This window comes from Clavelina lepadiformis, chromosome 3 (assembly GCF_947623445.1).
Source record: "Clavelina lepadiformis chromosome 3, kaClaLepa1.1, whole genome shotgun sequence".
Lineage (NCBI taxonomy): Eukaryota > Metazoa > Chordata > Ascidiacea > Aplousobranchia > Clavelinidae > Clavelina > Clavelina lepadiformis.
In genome coordinates, this window is record NC_135242.1 from 22684153 (window position 1) to 22703799 (window position 19647).

General features: G+C 38.6%; 2 protein-coding genes across 2 annotated transcripts; both read left to right on the top strand.

Annotated features, from left to right (window-relative positions):
• Positions 1 to 437: 437 nt before the first annotated feature.
• On the top strand, positions 438 to 4517 carry LOC143449869 (toll-like receptor 7). The gene is made up of 3 exons (XM_076950196.1): positions 438 to 2398; positions 3777 to 4146; positions 4258 to 4517. Exons 1-3 carry the CDS (start codon positions 442 to 444, stop codon positions 4484 to 4486), a joined length of 2556 nt encoding a protein of 851 aa, XP_076806311.1. The 5' UTR covers positions 438 to 441; the 3' UTR covers positions 4487 to 4517.
• A 2072-nt stretch (positions 4518 to 6589) lies between these two features.
• On the top strand, positions 6590 to 10272 carry LOC143448468 (toll-like receptor 8). Its single transcript, XM_076948230.1, has 2 exons — positions 6590 to 9538; positions 9660 to 10272. The coding sequence occupies exons 1-2, from the start codon at positions 6591 to 6593 to the stop codon at positions 9886 to 9888; spliced, it is 3177 nt and encodes a 1058-aa protein (XP_076804345.1). The 5' UTR covers position 6590; the 3' UTR covers positions 9889 to 10272.
• The last annotated feature ends 9375 nt before the right edge of the window (positions 10273 to 19647 follow it).

A 19647-nucleotide genomic window follows, 5' to 3' on the forward strand; every position in this document is an offset into this window, starting at 1 on the left:
ATGATAAATACTGCAAAAATGAATGATTGAAATGTTTTTTGACAACCAATAAGGTTGAGATAAATCTATATTACGCACAGTGTATAAATAAGAACATTATTTTTGTGACTAGTCCGGCAACAGTGTTGGCTTGAAGAGCTTGACATGCAGTGACGTAGGTGGGATATCGAAAGGTAAAGTTCCGTTTTCTTTAGTCCCGAGTTTTGCGCCAATTTACTGCACAAACAATTCACTTATTCAACGTAGATAGCAAAAGTTGAGACGTAAAATGATTATGCGTTGAATATAGGTTATCACTACGGCCTACACACAGCTAAAAATATTACAATGATTTTGCTGTGGATGTTTTAATATTATTCAATATATGCTCTTTCATGAACTTTATTGATTTTAATAGAGATTTAGATTAGAAATGCTACAACGATGCTATGGTTGTTACAAATGGTGTTTGGTGTCCTAACATCCTCTGTTGCTTTTGCCAAAGATCCTTTAAACCCATGTAAATCAACATCAAGCGTCAATGGAGTAGATTTCGTGTCTTGGACTGCGCAGGCTGAAGTTCCCTTGAATCTCATTCGTGAAAATTCTCCTTGGCTCGATAATTCATTTGTATATGTTGACTGTTATAGCAGAGGATTGACCTCTATACCTCAAAGTTTATCAACAGATGTAGAGGCAATAGATTTCTCTTACAACGCAATTAGACGCGTAAAAACGAATGAATTTGGTCAATATCCCAAATTAATTCTTTTAAATTTTCTTGGAAATTGCGACAAAGGATTGACAGATTGCCGAACAGACTTTTATATTGAACCGGGCGCTTTGAATCATCTTGTTCACTTGAAGTGGTTGATCTTGTCGTTCAACTTCCTCCGTGAGTTTCCCAGGGAATTACCTACATCCATACTTGGCCTACATATACGCAAGACAGGACTAGCCGAAGTTACTACACAACTTGACAATCTCACTAACTTATCTCTACTCTTGTGTGAGTCAAACTGTATGTCCGAGATTTTATTACATAATTGCCCGAGAAACTTTACCATTAGTCGACCCCTTCCTTCAAACCTGAAGCTCGTTGATCTACAGTTTAACAATTGGGATAGGATTCCAAGAGATTTACTTCCATCAATGCTTGAGGTTTTTATGATGCGTGGAAACCCGGTTACTCGTTTGAGAAAAGATGAATTTGTCAACACAACCGGTATTGAGGTCTTGAACTTGGAAGGAATGGCAGAGATTGTTTCAACGACGTTGATCATTGAAGAAGGAGTTTTTGATCCACTGACTAAGCTGCGACTTCTGAACCTCTCAAATAATCTGATTGAGTTTCTTTCAAATGAAACATTTAGAACGAATAACGACTTGGAAATTCTAGATCTTTCATACAATTGCTTAAGAAAAACTATTTTTCAACCAACTTATTTAGCAAATTTGCTGAATATCCGCCATCTTGATTTGTCCTTCAACAACGTACCACAATGTGGAGGTTCCATGACACTAGAACTACTTCGAATAGGTCAGGTATTTTCAAACTTTTCTTCATTAGAAAAGATAATGTTCGGCTCTAAGGCCAAATTACTGACTACAAGTGAATGGTCAGTACAGTTCAATAGAATCGATAAAGACTCATTAGCAATTTTGTCAAATTTAACTCATCTATCGACAATCGATATTTCCTACTGCAATGTTCATCACATTTCCTCCGATGCGTTGTCTGGATTACTTCAGCTTAAATCCGTCGGAGCCGCTCATAACCTGTTGGATTTTAATGGAAGATTTTTATCTGGAAAACAAACGTTTGAAAAAGACTATCCTAACATCTACCCGTCTTCGTTGCTGGAGTCAGATACGAAATGTGACAACAGTGGATTACTCGATTATTCGAACAACCAAATCACAACCATCTCAGGCAGGCAAGAGCTTCTCTTGTCAACGGCTACCGTCCTCGACTTATCTCACAATCAAATACAAGAGTTCCGCAAAGATGATTTCAAACATTTAAACAGTTTATGCAGCATTAATATATCTTTTAACCCCATTGTTGCAATAGACTCATTAACATTCAGCGCCTTACCAAACTTGCGAATGATTTCGTTGGTCGGGGAAAGCGTTTTCTTGACAAGTTATTCATTTTTGTGTCATTTAAACTCTTCCAGTGAAGTAGATCTGACCTGGCAGCAGACGGGTGAAACAATGGAAGTCGCATTAATGCAATGGCAAGAGAAGGAAAACTGCTCAGCCGATGTGGTTTTCAATTTAACTATGTCCAAGAATCTATTCAGCCAAGCGATGTTCAGAAGCAAAATAAATTTTCTCAAATTTTTCCCGCAACTTCGCTCCCTTGAGCTAAGTGATTGCGGTTTAAAGTGGAGATTACCTCAAGAGTGGTTTCAGGGTTTGAAATTTTTAGAAAGTTTGAATTTGAGCTACAATAATATGCCTGATTTCCCATTAAATGCTTTGGAATTTACTACATCGTTACTCTTGCTCAATTTAGGCAACAATGACATTGTTCAATTGAAAGGGAATATTTCTTTTCTTGTCCATCTAGAGATATTTATAATTTCCAACAACAAAATCAGTCATATTCAGTCCGGTTTCTTTTCACAAGTCCGACTTAAAACCCTTGACCTCAGTTATAACTTCATTAGAAGAATTGACCCAAGTATATTTAACAAAGATGCTCTTGACTCGCTTCTATATTTGGACATAAGGTGGAACGAACTCGACTGTTCTTGTGGCGTATGGGACAGATTTTTTGTTTGGTATATTTCCGAAAGAAGTAAAAATACCGAACTTCCTGGTTTTCTTCCGGTATGCACAACAGAAATTGATCAATATTTCGGCGGCTGTGTGGCTTGCCAATCCCCGCCGAATTTAAGTGGTCGCTCACTTTCTCGGCATGGCTTCAATACATCGTGTGACCTGGTGCAACATTTCGCCTACACGCTTACATTCACGTTATTTTTTATAATAAGGTACCTGTACCGAATAAGGCCCGGTCCCTAATAAGGCCCATTGCTCATATTTCGCAAACCCGTGCAAATAAATAAAAGATTTTGTCCTTACATAAAAACTAATATAAATTCATGATGGTTTACCAGATTTCATCCTTGTCACGTGATCAACCGATTCGCTAGAGCACAACAAAAATTTGATACTTGCAGTTAAGGTGGTTTTGTTAATTTAGAAAAAAAGTAAGTGAGAATTTGGCCGGTTAAATGAACTGTTGTCTGCCGGCTGAAGTTTTCATGTAACAACCAACTTAGTATTGAAAAGGATAATGCACTTTTTTTTGCTAAAACTTTTCTGATGATAAAAATGTGACGTTTTTTTCGTGGATGCCACATGCGCCTAATAAGGCCCATACAAGATGCTTGGCTAATTGATGTCCAGACTTCAAGAGTGGTTCCAGTCATCAGTTGGCAAATTGTTGCAATTACTTTGATGCGCCTAGTGGAATCTTTTTAAATGTTTGTACAACTTAAAATGTGAAATTTCTAATAATGTTATATGTTGTCTATTACTATGTTTTGAATCAAAATACTCACAAAATTGGTGGGCCTTGTTAGGAGCCTATGCTCCTAATAAGGCCCATTTTTTGGAATTTTTAATTTCTTTATAAAATTTTTTTGAGGGGTTGTCAGTTATTGTGGTTTGAATATGTTGTAGTCATATACCCTCACTAATACAATACGATTTTTCAGTCTATTCTCATTTATGGTTCTTGAGTTATTTTCAAAAAAGTGTTAGGTGGGCCTTATTCGGTACAGGTACCTTATTTCTTTTTTGCGGCACACTTGGTTATAGCAAATGGTTCAAGAGATTGGTATTTCGAAAAGTTCATGAATATTTCAGAGTTCAATCGTTGAATTCAAAAGAAGTATACCTACTGTCCACAACAGCTGACAATGAACAAGCTTTTGTGTTCTTTGACCACATCAATGATGAACTGGGTGACTGGGTGGATAACAAACTGGTACCTGGGATGATTAACGGAAACCCTTCCATCAAACTTCTCTTGGCTGGTTGTGACGTCGACGCTGGAATTTCTTCAACACAAAATCTTCTACGATTTGTTACCAGCTGTCGCAAAACCATCTTAATTTTTTCGGGAACATTTTGTTTCTCCCCTTCATGCAGGTAAGTTTTATACGAAATGTTTTTACCTTTTCGTCAGAAATTGATAACGGATTATATTGATGAATATAATCATGTTCATTACTCAAGCAAACAAAACTATTATTGGTATAGGTTCGTCCTAACGGCGCTTCAGGAACTTCAACATTCTGCTGGAAGAGATCAACTGATATTAGTGGAGTGGCATGGTGAAGAAGCAGCTCGCGTTCCAGAATTAATCCAACGAACTTTTAACCGAAAATTCTACAACTTCTTGAGATTCGATTCATCAAATGATGACGACGTGATGTTCTTCGAAACACTGAGAACTGCTTTCGCGAGCAATATTGTTTTAAACGATTAGCTTGACTCGTTGTGATTCGCACATTTGTTATTTCTTACTCAAACACACACACGGTCGTTAGCTGTTCTCTTGTGCTATACTTTTCACATAACTAACGCAACTAATGCTTATGTATTTGTTGGCGATGAGTTACTTCTATGACAGGCGATTATAAAAATCAACCTTTACCAAAATTCTGGCACCGCATCGTAAGCTTATACTTGTATGGAGTTCTTAGCTGAACATTGGCGGAAATGCAGTTTTTATCGTAAACAAAACACCGAATGTTGTCGCCAAAGAATAGTTCCGGAAAGCACTATTTTGTAAAAGAAAAAATAAGTTTTGAAAATTGAAGAAACGGCAACGGTCTCAAATTGACTTAATGATTGCATTTAATGTAGCATTTTCTCAGCTCGTTCACTTAAAAAACTTTTTGCCTGTTACACTTCGTTGTGGCTGGCATCCTTTTCCCGTTGAAACAGACTCAAATCGCACTCAAATCTGATCATAAGAAAAGATTTAATTACAGTCATCTTTCACAAATGTAAAAGTATTTATAGGCATTGGCCACAGGTAAGCAAATGGAATGGAAACTTAAGTCTTTTATTTGTTGTTTGACCCTCAAAGTTTCCGTAAAGATGAAATCATTTCAGCCTAAAATTTGAGTAGATTTTTATTTTTATCGAAAGTAATCCAAATGATTACGAATGTCGAAACGCCTTGACGCGCGAGCATAAATAGCATAAAGCAGACAAGCAGTCAATGAAGGAATGCGGCAAGTACGTATTTATTAATGAAAACACAGTGCAATAGTCTCAGCAAATATAGAAACTTAAACTTACAGTAAACGAACATGACGAAGTGGTACTAAAATACAAGGAAACGTGGTGATGCCGGCACAATCTTAACAAGAAGTTGTTATCACATTGTCCGTGTATACAGTATATATCACAATGGCGGGCGTGTTTCCAAAACGTGCTGTGTACAACAACGTGTTGTGTGTCTCATACACTGGCCAACATCCGTGTAGTTGTGATAAATTTCATTTTTCTAGGATACGGAAACCTGCTGAGGATAGCGGTCGGTTTGATTTTTTCATTGTTTTATTTAATGGGGATGGTTTGTGACGTTCTTCTTTACAGCTAGTTTGTAATTTACACGCCAGACCGTTAATGTAAGGCAGTATGGTCTCCACAAACGAGTTTTTCAGATCTGTTACGTTGCAATGTTGATTTAATTCTTAGGTTTCCTTAAAACTTGACACTTGATTTTCTTCAGGACAGCTGGCTAGTTAACATTTAAGTAGTTCTAAGCCTTTTAGCCTGATGAGGTAACTTTTATTTTTTTATATCATTTATTGTTTAAATTTTTTGTAAACAGAAAAAGTTACAAGTCGTTTTAAATGAAGCATTACTAATAAGACACAGTCTATATGTACAGGTATGTTGATGTGTAGCCTACAAATCACACTTTTTATAGATAGCACTAAATTAGGCAAAAACCACGTAGGAAGTACGAAGCAAAAACATCGGCTAAATCCAAACGGCAAGAATGCGTTGTCTATATTGCCTTACGTCATTCATGCTTGCATTGCTTCCTCGTCACGTATTTCATATGCTGTTGTGTTTTGTTTTGACGGGGCAATTATACGCAAATTGTGGCCGGTGAATTTAGGTTGTTATTCCCCAGGTCGCAAACCTGCACGACCGGTCTTGTAAGTTTCCAGTATCGTGAAATGAGATTTCAGTAAACCGATGGAGATTGAATTGAAGGGGTTGAGTTGATCGAAGTCTAATTGAACGATATTTGATTGACATGACCGAAATTTGATTGACATGAAACCCTTGCACAGATTAAACCAAATTTGCCATAAAACCTCAACACAGGCATTTTTAAAAAGAACGAAAGTTTTTTAAAAAGGACGAAAGAACGAAAGAAAATATTCGTGTTTTGAAAACTTTATTTAGAGAATATCCATTACCCATGTTTCAAATTTTTCTAAGAATAAATATGGGGTAGTAAGCAATAAATGCATTGCATTTATTAGTATAGGGCAGGCTATAAACCGTATCATGTAAGCTACTATTGTTGATTACAAAACAGGTTTTAAGAAAAGGTGGAAACAATGTGGTGGCTGACAAAAATTTGCTTGATATCGGTTGTCTCTGCAAAGAATCCACTAAATCCTTGCAAATCACCATCGAGTGTGAATGGATTGGATTTTGTTTCGTGGGTCGAGAAGTCGCAGCAAGTTCCGTTGGAGTTAATATTCGAAAATGCCCCCTGGCTGGATCATAGATATGTATATGTTGATTGCTATAGCAGAGGATTAACGGTCATTCCACAAAACTTAGCAGCCAACGTGGAAGCTTTAGATCTCTCCTACAATGCGATAAGGCAAATTAAAATGAAGGATTTCCGGCAATATCCCAAACTAAATCTTTTAAATTTACTTGGAACTTGCAACAAAGGACTCTCAAATTACCAAGCAGATTTTTACATAGAACCCGGTGCTTTGCAAAATCTCATTCATCTGAAATGGCTGATTTTGTCGTACAACTATCTTCGTGAATTTCCAAAGCAACTACCTCCGTCAATAATTGGTCTGGAAATAACTCAAACAGAGTTAGGTGAAATATCTTGCCAGTTCGACCATCTAATCAATTTAACTATACTTTTTAGTGAAGCAAATTGTATTTCTTTGGCTCCAACCCAAGAATGTCTGAGGAACTTTACCATCACTGGACCTCTTCCTTCAAGCCTTAAACTCGTTGATCTACAATATAACAATTGGAACAAGATTCCTCGAAATATACTTCCCCGTGGACTTGTAGTTTTAACCATGTATGGAAATCCGGTTACTCGTTTGGGAAAAGATGATTTTGTCAACGCAACTGGCATAAAAATATTGAATTTGGCAGGATTGTCAGGAACAGCATCAAAGATAGTGATGATTGAAGAAGGTGTGTTTGATCCACTGACCCACCTACAATCTCTTAATCTTTCAGGGAATTTTATATTTTTTTTCCCGAATGGAACGTTTAGAAATAACGGAAAATTGAAAATCCTCGATCTTTCTTTCAACTGTTTGAAAAAAACTATTTTTGAACCAACTTATTTGAGCAATTTGGTTAACATCCGCCATCTTGATTTTTCCTTCAACAATAATCCAACTTGTGGAAGTCCGGAGGCAATAGACGTGCTACAGATGGGCCAAATATTTTCGAAATTTTCTTCGATGGAAACATTAAAACTTGGTTCTGTTGACAAGCCAATGGCTTCCGGAGATTGGTCAATTCAGTTCAATAGAATCGATAAAACTTCTTTTGCCAGTTTATCAAACTTGACTCATCTATCGACAATCGATTTTTCCTACTGCAATGTTCGTCACATCTCCTCCGATGCATGGTCTGGATTACGTCATCTTAAATCCGTCCGAGCCGCTCATAACCTCTTGACTCTCGGCAACAACACTTCTTTTGAAAAACAAGTATTCAGAAAAAAGTTTCTGAATATACCGTCTCAATTTCAATTTAATTTAAAAGGAAACTTGTTCCAGGAACCAATTTTGCCGAAAACTAACCCGAAATGTGACAATAGCGGATTGCTCGATTATTCGAACAACCAAATCAACACAATCTCAGACAGGCAATACCTTATGTTATCAACGGCAACCGTCCTCGATTTATCTCACAATCAATTGCAAAATTTACAAAAAGATGATCTGAAAAATTTAAAGCATTTATGCAGCATAGACATCTCTCATAACTCCTTTGTTGCTATTGATCAGCAAACGTTCAATTCCTTGTCGAACTTGCGTCAAATGCTAATTGTAGGAAACGACATTCATTTGTGGAATTATTCATTTCTATGTGGTTTGAATACCTTAAGCACAGTGCAACTGACATGGCAGCAATCTGGCCAAAATACTGAAGCTGCATTAATACTGTGGCAAAAAAATGAAAACTGTTTCGCTGAATCAGTTTACGGTCTGACCTTATCTAATAACCTAATGACTTTAGCGATAGTCGCCAGTAAGCCAAAATTTTTAAATTTTTTTCCTGGAATTCGTCAACTCGTTCTTAACAATTGTGGACTTAGCTTGGACTTACCTCAAAACTGGTTTAACGGTTTAAACCATCTCGAAATTCTGGAACTGAACTCCAACGGCATGCCCAATTTTCCATCATCAGCTCTACAATTTATCCCAACGTTACGGCTCCTCGAATTAGACCACAATGATATTGTTGAACTGAAAGGAAATATTTCCTTTCTTGTTCGTCTCACAACATTTTCAATCTCTCACAATAAAATCAAATATATTCGACCCGGTTTCTTTTCTCGTTTACAACTGAAGACACTTGATCTTAGTTATAATTTTATTCAACGGCTCGATCCAAGTATTTCCGATGAAAACATGCTGGAATCACTTCAATATTTGGACATAAGATGGAACGAACTCGATTGTTCTTGTGAGGTATGGGACAGGTTTTATCGTTGGTATATCTCTAATGAGTGCGACAATATCTACTTACCTGGTTTTCTACCAGAATGCACAGTAGAGGTTGATGAGTATTTTGGCGGCTGCGTTGCGTGCCAATCTCCGCTGAATTTGCGTGGTCGTCCGGTGTCACGGTATGGATTTAATAGGTCGTGCAATTTGGAGAGACATTTGGCCTACACGCTTGCATTTACAACATTGTTTATGTTGTTCATTTTATGCGGCGTAGTTGGTTACAGTAAATGGTTCAGGAGATTACTATTTCGAAAAGTCAATGAATATTTCAGAGTTCAATCACTGAAACAAGACGATATTTCTTCAACTTACCAGACACGCAAAAACGAAAAAGCTTTTGTGTTCTTTGACCACAACAATGATGAACTTGGTGATTGGGTGGATTATAAATTGGTACCTGGGATGATTAACGGGAACCCTTCCATCGAACTTCTCCTGGCTGGTCGTGACATCGACGCTGGTGCGTTTTCAACTGAAAATCTTCTGAGACTTGTTTCGAAGAGTCGTAAAACTATCGTCTTATTTTCTGGCAACTTTTGTGACACTCTAATTTGCAGGTGGCATGAACTAAAACCTAAATTTACAACATTTTAGCATGCATATAAGTGTACGTCGTTAGAGGTGTAAACTTCCTACTTATCAAATTGTTGAATTAAATATAAGGTTTACTGCTTCTAGATTTCTGCTGACGGCGCTTCAGGAACTTCAACATTCTGCTGGAAGAGATCAACTGATATTAGTGGAGTGGCATGGTGAAGTAGCAGCTCGCGTTCCAGAATTAATCCAACGAACTTTTAACCGAAAAATTTATGATTTCCTGAGATTCGATTCATCAAATGATGACGAAGTGATGTTTTTTGAAACACTGAAAACTGCGTTTGCCAAAAGAACAAAACTCGACGATTAATACTGTCAGTCTGTAGCAAGTCATAGTCGTATGGATATCAATTAAAAATATTTGTTGGGTGGGAAACGTCCCTCTGACCAATTAAGCAAACTTGCTTTTGCTCCATTGGTAGCAACGTGTAAGGTTTTTATATTTTTGTCAGTTTAAAATCGCTTCATTTGTCAAACTTTAAATTAAGTTCATTACTTTTGCAAGTATAACTCGTTTTACGCTAAAAGCAAGTCGTCATCAGTCATCACCCATATACTTCTTGTATCGTACAGTATATAGCTATTTTTCTTGTATTCGTCTTATTTGTAAAATGCATGTACCGCATATTACACTAGAGTGACTAGAGGAAGCCATTTTAAAATTTTACACTTTTTAATAAACTTTGTTCATAGATTCACGCCAACTCACTTCCTTGTATACTGACTCCAGAATAGAGCCGACAACTATTAAATTTTACATGTTCAAAATGATCTTTTTAAGAGTTAAGGAAAGCTAATTGGCAACTTTTTCACAAGCAAACAGGTGGTATTGAAGAAAGGAGAGTGAAGCGATAACCTCGCCAGTGGAACAAGTGAGTTGAATTGTGAATCATCGATGTGGAAGTAAAGATTTATTTGGCCGAGCACTAAACTCTTCGAGTGCTATGAAATGAACCTCCAAAGCCGTGAAGCACCCATAAAGAGGAGAGAATTTGGTTATAAGTACAACCAGCACACATATAGCTATGTGTAATCGTTTGTGCAGTTTAATTTTGTTTATACAACCTACATACACGAAATAAATCCTGCTTTGATACCTTGGACAAAGATCTGCGTGTTGTGTGTAGTCGTTCAACACAACTCCTGTAAGAAAACTTTTTGCAAGCAGAATGTTTCCGATAATCGAGACGACCAATCCCGCTGTTGGCAGAATTAACAGTGTTTAGAAAATATGTGATATACCACAACTTTTACGTTCGATTTAATTTAGCACAAAAGTTGCTTTCTACGGTTACCTGCGAGGTTTCGTCATCACTAATTCTTGAAGTGATTAAAATTTGTGGTCACAACAAAAGAAATATCGTTGAATGAGTCAAACTCCGTTCTACGTTAACCGGCAAACCTGTCTATGCATGCTGGTAAAAATGCCTAATTTCTTTGTTCATTTCATTAAAGTGCAATTTATCGACAAAATTCGCAGAGGTCTACCTGAAAGCTTGTATGTCACTTCAGTATGCCTTGGGCAATTATTTCATGAATTTTTAGTAAAATCTCTAACTCTTGCAATAAGATGTTCAGGCTTCGTCAAACATCAAAAATTGCCGTAAAATTCTCTGAATTTTCGCATGACAATTTGGTATGCTTTGCAATACCGTTCAACAATATGCCATCAGCAAAACATGATTAACTTTTTTAACAGAGGCGCAAAATCGATACCAGAATTTTTTGCCTAAAAACCTAAATTTAGCTACTTTCATTGTTAGCATAATTCTGCACGCGACCTGGGACATTGAAGCACGCCAACTGCTACGGCAATTCCCAAGCTAAAAAACAACTCCCACCATGCTGCCTTCTGATTTGTCTAAATAGGTTTATAAAGCCCTACGTAGGACGACCAACAAAATCTATTTTCGGTCTTTGACGCAACCTAAACATTCGACTCAATAATAACAATCTTGTAACGCAAGTTTTTGCAGCGCCGTTTGCTAGGGTAATTCCCACACTGAAGTCAACAGCGGCCATTCTGGCGTTGGATTGATCTAATACACTTTTTAATGCATTATGTACAACATTCAATAAAATCATGGAAATCGCAAAATTTCACCAACGTGAATAGATTTAAAGAGTGCGCAGGCGTAGGTATACGCGCACACCACATTTTGTAACTAAATAACAACAATTCATAGATGCCGCTGTTGGTTACGTCACAGGTAATTTTTACTTGTCAACGCGATGCGCAATCCCCAAGAACGTGGTGCGTAACAATTTCGTTTTTAATTGCGCCGCCAACCCGCCGTAATTTATTGACATACGCTATTATTGCCGTGTCTTTCAATCTTTACTGCAGTATACGAAGCCACAGTTTACTCCAGGCCAAAACAGCCCTATAAGTGACGTCATTAAGTTGCAAGAGGTTGTCACTGAGTTAATCTCTGTGCTGTCTTAAGTAAAGCTGCCCGGTCGAGGTGAGATAGGGTACGAAGGTTCAGGGCTGAATGGGACGACCGCATCATTAGGGTTGAGAGCGAGTGATTCCCCGTTGTTGAGATGGAAGGCTGTGGCTGTGGCGTTGCCATTCTAAGTTTCAGTCGGCAGTCACCCAATTAAGGAGGCATCAAACATCAAAAAATGTCATAAAATATTTGTTATTTACTAAAAGACTGATTACTCGAAAAATCCTCCTTAGGGTTCATCTCTGAAATTTGTCTGTTTAGTATGCTTTGATCTACCATTCCATAAAATGCCATCACAAAACCATGATCCAAACTTCTTTAACAGTAGTACAAAATAGACACTAGAACTTTTGGCCTAAAAACATAATATTAGCTACTTTCATGCCAATTTTTAACCTAATTCTGCATGCGACCTGGGACATTGAAGCAAGTAAACTGCTAGGGTAATTCCTGGGCTAGTAAGCAACATCAATCATGCTGCCTTCTGAATGGTCTAAATAGGTTTTTAAAGCCCTACGTACGACGTCCAACAAAATCATAAATATCTTAGTTTTAGGTGTTTGACACCCAATTAATAACCGAGTGTGTTGATGTCGGTGGAAAGGTCTTTTTTACTTTGTTCCACCTGGTGTGTCAGCAAAGAACGCCGCTGATGTAGACGCTGAAGAGCATAGGCTATAGGTGTAATGAATGCCATAACGTAATTCTCGGCACGTTTATATCGAAGCGTCGCAAAACCCAAAAGTTTGCGCAGTCATGATTTTCTTACTTTTGCGATCACAGGCTTTGCAATGTATTGTAACGAATATGCAGCGACAGGCAAACGATGAGAAGCCATTGATTTGGAAAATTCAAAATTCATGGAAGTGACTCCCCATGTGATGACTTTTGCAGCTTCCACTCATGTTCACTTTGTGCGCACTGTTCATAATTAACGTCGATCCTCGTGTTTCAAGATATCAATGATATCCCTCTGATATAATCGTCTTCCCCCCTTCACTTGCAGATCAGACCGAGGGCTCTTCTAGAAATGGTTTGCAAAATATTGCGATACGAAGAATCCTGCGATGAGATCCTGAGCATCACAAAACCCGACCCTGCGAACGGTAGAGTGTTGCTGCTGTGGTGGAAGACCCTGAAGTTTAGCAACTTAACTTGGGCTTTTTAAAATAACTTTATGTAGGTTTGTACTGCCCGGGACACTATGACGGAGGGTACTGCGACAGTTTATCGAACGACAGTTTATCGAACGACAATTAATCGAACGACAATTAATCGAACCGACAGTTGATCGAACGACTATTTATCGAACGACAAACTTTGACAATAGCTTCAAGTAAGAATTATGATATCACACTGATGAATTATATATAGGTGTAACATTTTAAGCCTCGGATCTTAATTGCGTGTTTCTCAAACATTGAGACAATAAGCCAGTCGATTCGATCAACTGTCGGTTCGATCAACCGTCGGTTCGATCAGCTGTCGGTTCGATCAGCTGTCGTTCGATTAATTGTCGTTCGATAAACTGTCGTTCGATTAATTGTCGTTCGACTAATTGTCTTTCGATTAACTGTCGCGTCATGATGACGGAGTGGTGTGTTGGAAGCATACTAAGACGGGGACCCAGGCTTCTGAGACCTGTCCCGAGTACTTTGGCTTGAACGATGGTAAATAGTAATTTTAATAAATATTATCAAGATGGCGCAATAGACCAATGGTCGCTAAATGCGTCTTAATTTATTCTAAAACTATTTTCTTTGGACCAATGTGATGTGAAACGTTACCTCAAATACTTTCTATGTTCAAGTTGTCTGATTTTTGATTGATCTGTGACTGACTGATTTATCTATATCTGATTTCAAAATTAGGCATCAAATTAGTTTCAAGTTGAACATTCTCCAGAATTTTGAGGTTGCTTCAACAGCATTCAGAGTGAAAACTCTTTTCTTTGAAGGTTCTCTCTCCGCATACCGGTTCTGCAATGATGGCGGCACGTGGCTTAAGACGAATGACAGCGGGATTTTCACGATTTGGACAAACACAGACAAATGTTGGCCAGAAACAAAAAACTCTGGTAAAACCGGTTGACACCAGGCCTACATCCTGAGTTAACTGTTTTAGATAGGTCTGGAGTCAGAGGTGCGGTTATTTTTAAACATCTCAAAGACAGAGCGTTTATAGCAAAAAAGACAGGCAAAAGTAATACCGTTTTAAACTCTAACTGCGTGGGTAAATCGAACTAACATTCGCAATGCGACAAAATGCGCGAAATTCGAGTGTTAGCAGGTAAAGTTTTAACCATCGTATTGTAAGTCAAGTAATCACTGTCACAGTAACGTCACAATTAAATAATATACCGGTAACTATTTTGTGTGTCCCGTTTGTGATTACTGATTTCTATGACCCTACTGGTTATCTGGTTCAAGCATAGACATCGGAAATATAAACACATGTGTTCATGTTTCCGATGTCTATAGGACCTCGTGGTCAACAAAATTTTTTAAACGATAATTAGGGTAATGGAAATTAATAATAATTAATACTACATTGTACATAGATTAATCAGATAATTTTACTTACAAAAAACATCAAATGTAACAAAGAATGTTGACTGGAAATATTCAAAATGTTGTTAAAATCTTTCAGTCAATGTAGAAAGTTGATAGACTACGCAACAGCATTATTGTCTAGTTGTATCTGCGGACCGTAGGAAATTAGGAACTTTAACCGTTCAAAAGAATTCAAAAATATTTTATTTGTGTGCTAGCATTTCTTATCATAATTTCTGACAGAATAATTTGTAATCTTTTTTTTTTACAACATGCCTTTTTTTTGTTTGGCAACACTGTTCTTTTCACGAATTTGGGCTCCACACATCGTCGTTCTTTTGTGTGTTCACTTCTGAAGCTGTTGGTTGTTGACGCTGCTTGGCTGTTGTGCCGACTTTAAAGGCAAAGTTTGCGGTTAGTGACTTTCAACTGCTCAATTTTTAATACGTTTAGAATTAGGTTAACCGAACTGTTTCTTAAATTGTTCCTGGTACAAAATGTGGCAGCCTTTTTTGACCTTCTGCGACATAGGTACGCAAAAATCTAACAGTGCACTGCAAGTCTAGGCCTATAGTGCTGCACACCACGGCGATTGCTTTTGCACACCGGAGATCTCGTCGAAAAGTTGCATATTCTGCAGTCTGGTTTGGAGAACGCTAAGTTGATAAAAGGCTACTGTGACGTACTAATTTTTCCCAAGTGTTAATTTGTCTAAAACTAATCACTCTGACACAAAGTCTACTCATGATTAAATTGCTAAACTAGACTGATGTGAATTGAAGTCAAAGCGGTTATACAGCTTCAAATCACATTTTTCAAACTCTAAATTAATTTAAAACTAAGTTCCTGTGTCCAAAACTCTACCCTTTTTATACTTAAAACAACTGAAAAATAAATTTGGCTAAAACAAAGTCGAGCAATAGTATGACTCACACTCTAGATCTCCAGCATTCTACCCCCCATGATTAACCACTACGCCAACACATCGCTTTCTTCTCCCTGTTTGAAATGAGAGCAATAAACACATCACTGAAAATCTGCTGGTCACCATGATTCAACAACTTCGATAAATGGAGGCCGGTTAAATAGTCACTTTAAAAAAAACTGCCATGAAGCGTAAAAATTGCACAATAACTGTTTCCACAACCTAAAATAGAAGCGGTACCTCTTTGTATGCTGAAGATTTAGATTTTGCCAGCAGTCAAAATAGTTTTCGCCAACAATCATTAGGGCCTTTTGTATTTTTTTTGGATACATAAGGCAGTAAAAAAATTCCTAGCAGTTTGGTCCAATGCAACATCTTTCGCTTTTCGGCGTCATCAACATCTTTTTTGTTGTAGAGTTGTAAATCGTTATGGAAAGTGGCCTTCCAGATCTTCTTTAAACTACGTTTTCCACGTGTTGGGACCCATGCAGTCTAGTGCAATTTTTTGGGTGATGATAGTCTAAAGCACATTTTGTACCTAATTATTATGTTGTTACAGTAAATAAGTGACTTTTGCATAAAATTTCATTGTATGTGATGTGCTCTTGGTAGCTGACACCAAAAATCCTCCGTAGGAAACGCTGATGGAATTCATTCAGTCGTTGTGGTTATTCTTACAGTTATTGTCCAGGTTTCACTAGCATATATCAACATTTATAGAACTAATGAGCTGTATAGTTGTAGATTCCGAAGGGAACAATAGTATGTTGGCAAAATTTCGGGACTGGGTAAAAGCTGGACACGACGCAATCCGCGGATCGTCCATGGACGGTTGAAAATGGACGATTTTTGCGTAAGCGTCCATGGACGCTTTTACGCAAAACCGACGTTTTCCCTTAATCGTCCATGGACGGTTGTTGAAATAGGCTTAAATCAGTTGTTTTGGAACAAAGCGTCCATGGGTGGTTTTTTAGGATAAGTTTAAAGCAGTGGTTTCGAGATCGTCCATGGACACTTGAAAATGGACGATTTTTGCGTAAGCGTCCATGGACGCTTTTACGCAAAACCGACGTTTTCCCTTAATCGTCCATGGACGGTTGTTGAAATAGGCTTAAATCAGTTGTTTTGCAACAAAGCGTCCATGGGTGGTTTTTTAGGATAAGTTTAAAGCAGTGGTTTCGAGATCGTCCATGGGCACTTGAAAATGGACGATTTTTGCGTAAGCGTCCATGGACGGTTTTAGGATAAGCTTAAATAGCGGATATGAGGAAAGTGTCCATGGACGATTTTAGGATAAGCTTAAATAGTGCATATGATGGAAGTGTCCATGGACGGTTTTGGGATAGGCTGAAATAGTGGATTTGACGAAGTGTCCATGGACTGTTTTGAGATGGGCTTAAAAAGCATGGACGATTTTAGGATAAGCTTAAATAGTGCATATGATGAAAGTGTCCATGGACTGTTTTGAGATGGGCTTAAAAAGCATGGACGATTTTAGGATAAGCTTAAATAGTGCATATGATGAAAGTGTCCATGGACGGTTTTGGGATAGGCTGAAATAGTGGATTTGATGAAGTGTCCATGGACTGTTTTGAGATGGGCTTAAAAAGCATCCATGGACGATTTTTGTTAGAAGATGAGCTGACAGGAGAGAAGTGACCATCATCGCCAATCCAGTAAAAACTCACTCAGTATTTGAATGTGAACGCGGGGAGGAATAAATTAATTGGGCATATAATGGCTATTCTTTCATAATGTTGCTCATCCAAGATCAGCAAACTTTCCAATCTGGGTCTGAATAAAGTCCAATTCCAAAAACTTTTTAAATTATGTGATTAACCGAGTTGTTTTCATCATCACTCAACCTTTATGTGTTCAATTGTACATATTTTACTATAACTGTGAGCAGCGTAACACCTAATCTCGAATTTATTTCTTCAGATATTGCTTAAAATTGATTATATTCACTTTCGCGTCAAACACAAAAATTTGTATCAATCCTTTTATTCTTTTTTTCAACTGCTGCAAAAATATTCCTGCGACAAATGCTCTATTAATGGTACACAATTCTGATGAACCCATCGACAACAAAGACTGCATTCAATCTGAAAAAACAATACAGTCAATCCTCGATTTTACGGACAAATGCGGACCAGCAGCAGTCCGTTGCTGGAAAAAGTCCGTTAATCGAAAATACCGTACTCCCACTACAGTGTACAGTCAAGTACTCTGCTATAGCGTAGACCATCTGTCACCGCAAATTCTAGCTTTTGCTTGGAAAACACGCCTACGATAAAACACTACAGTACTTTGATGGAGAGATGTATTACGCGTACCAAACATGTTTATACTGCGCAGATGCTCACGCTTAATAAACCAAATACTGTACAGTACAACACAGTAGCAGTTTAAAGACACATGAAATGCGTTCCTTGTTTGTATTTTGTATAGCCTGCGCAACTACAGTACACAGGTACATTTACAGTACACAACTTAAATGTAGATTAATCTGAGTCAGAGATGATCATCAACTCATCATGTTCATCCTCCTGAACATCAACCTCAGGGATGGCGTGACGATGACTGCAGCATGGGGCATCATTGTTCAGATTTTCAGGGGCAGGTGGGATGCGTAAGAGAGATGGAGACGACACAGATGGGTTGGCTGGAGTACCATGTTGAACAGGGCGGCTAGGGGCAAAGAAGCTGTTGATTTTTGTCTGGCGACCCCCCATATGCTGTTCTTTGATGATATGCTCCCTGATCATCCTGAGCTTCCCATATTGGTGCGCCATCTCAGTTAGTTGGCTGTAGGCGGAGTAATCAATGAGGGCATCGATATAACTCCGTAGAGTTGACAACTTCACCTTGGGGACTTCAATCGCCTCTTCCTCGTCACTGCTTTCCTCTTCTCCACCATCCACCACAGATGCCACTATGTCGGCCTCAGACATGAACTGATACCCTGGGTCCAGATCTAATTCGTCCAGCCAGTCTGTTATATCATCGATGGAGGTGGATACCTCCCCACCACGCTGCAACATTTGGAGAAAATCTCCTGCCTCTATTCCTTCAAAGTTGGCCTCTGAATCTTTGTCCTCTAAGATTTTCTTCCATGAATTTGCGAGGACAGACACCTTAATGTCTTGCCACGCTGCTGCAAAGTTATAAATGGCTGAACGAATATTGTAATTTTTTATGTTGCTTAAGGTCCGCTGGCCCCTGGTGTCGACCTCAGCATCTGTTTCGTCCTCTACAATGACCAGGACCTCATCCAAGTAACGTCGGATGTAGCGCCTCTTCAAGGCGCTAATAACCCCCTGGTCCATTGGCTGTATAATCGATGTTGTATTAGGGGGCAGATAAAGGACCCTTATCTTGCCGTCAGCGCTTACAAGCTTCTCTTCACTAGGGTGCGCTGGGGCATTGTCGAGTATTAGAATCGCTCGTACATCATCAGGAGAAATCTTCAGCACTTCTTTTTGATATTTCCGAGTCGCAGGCACAAAATGTGAGAAAAACCAATCAGTGAATATTGCAGAGTTAAACCAAGCTTTCTTAGAGTTGTAGTAAACTACTGGCAGGTCACGCTCGACGTTTAATCCCTTAAATGCCCGTGGTTTCTTCGATTTGCCCACCACGGCTAGCTTCAGTCGGTGAGTACCGGTGGCATTGGACCCGACCAGGACCGACAGCCTTTCCTTGCTTGTCTTCTTCCCCTTGGTCTTCTCCTCACCCTGACGGACTTGAGAATTCTTCGGGATAGAACGCCAAAAAATTCCCGTCTCGTCTGCGTTATATACTTGAGATAGGGTGAGGCCTGCGTCACTAATCAGCTTTGTTAATTTTTCGCGAAAGGGGGCCACACTTGCCGTATCTGCATCACCAGCCTCGCCATGCAGAACCTCGTTAAATAATCCGTGGCGATTCCGGAATCGCCAAAGCCACCCATCACTGCCCTTAAAATCGGTTAAGCCAAGACTGGTAGCAAGTTTAGCAGCAGCTGCGATTAACTCTGTCCCAAGCACATTCACTCCACTGGACCGTTGTTGAACGTACCACTTCATAACTGCTGCGTCCAAAGATTGTTCCTTACCCATCTTCATATGTTTTCTGTTGCTCACTTTACCACCCTTGGA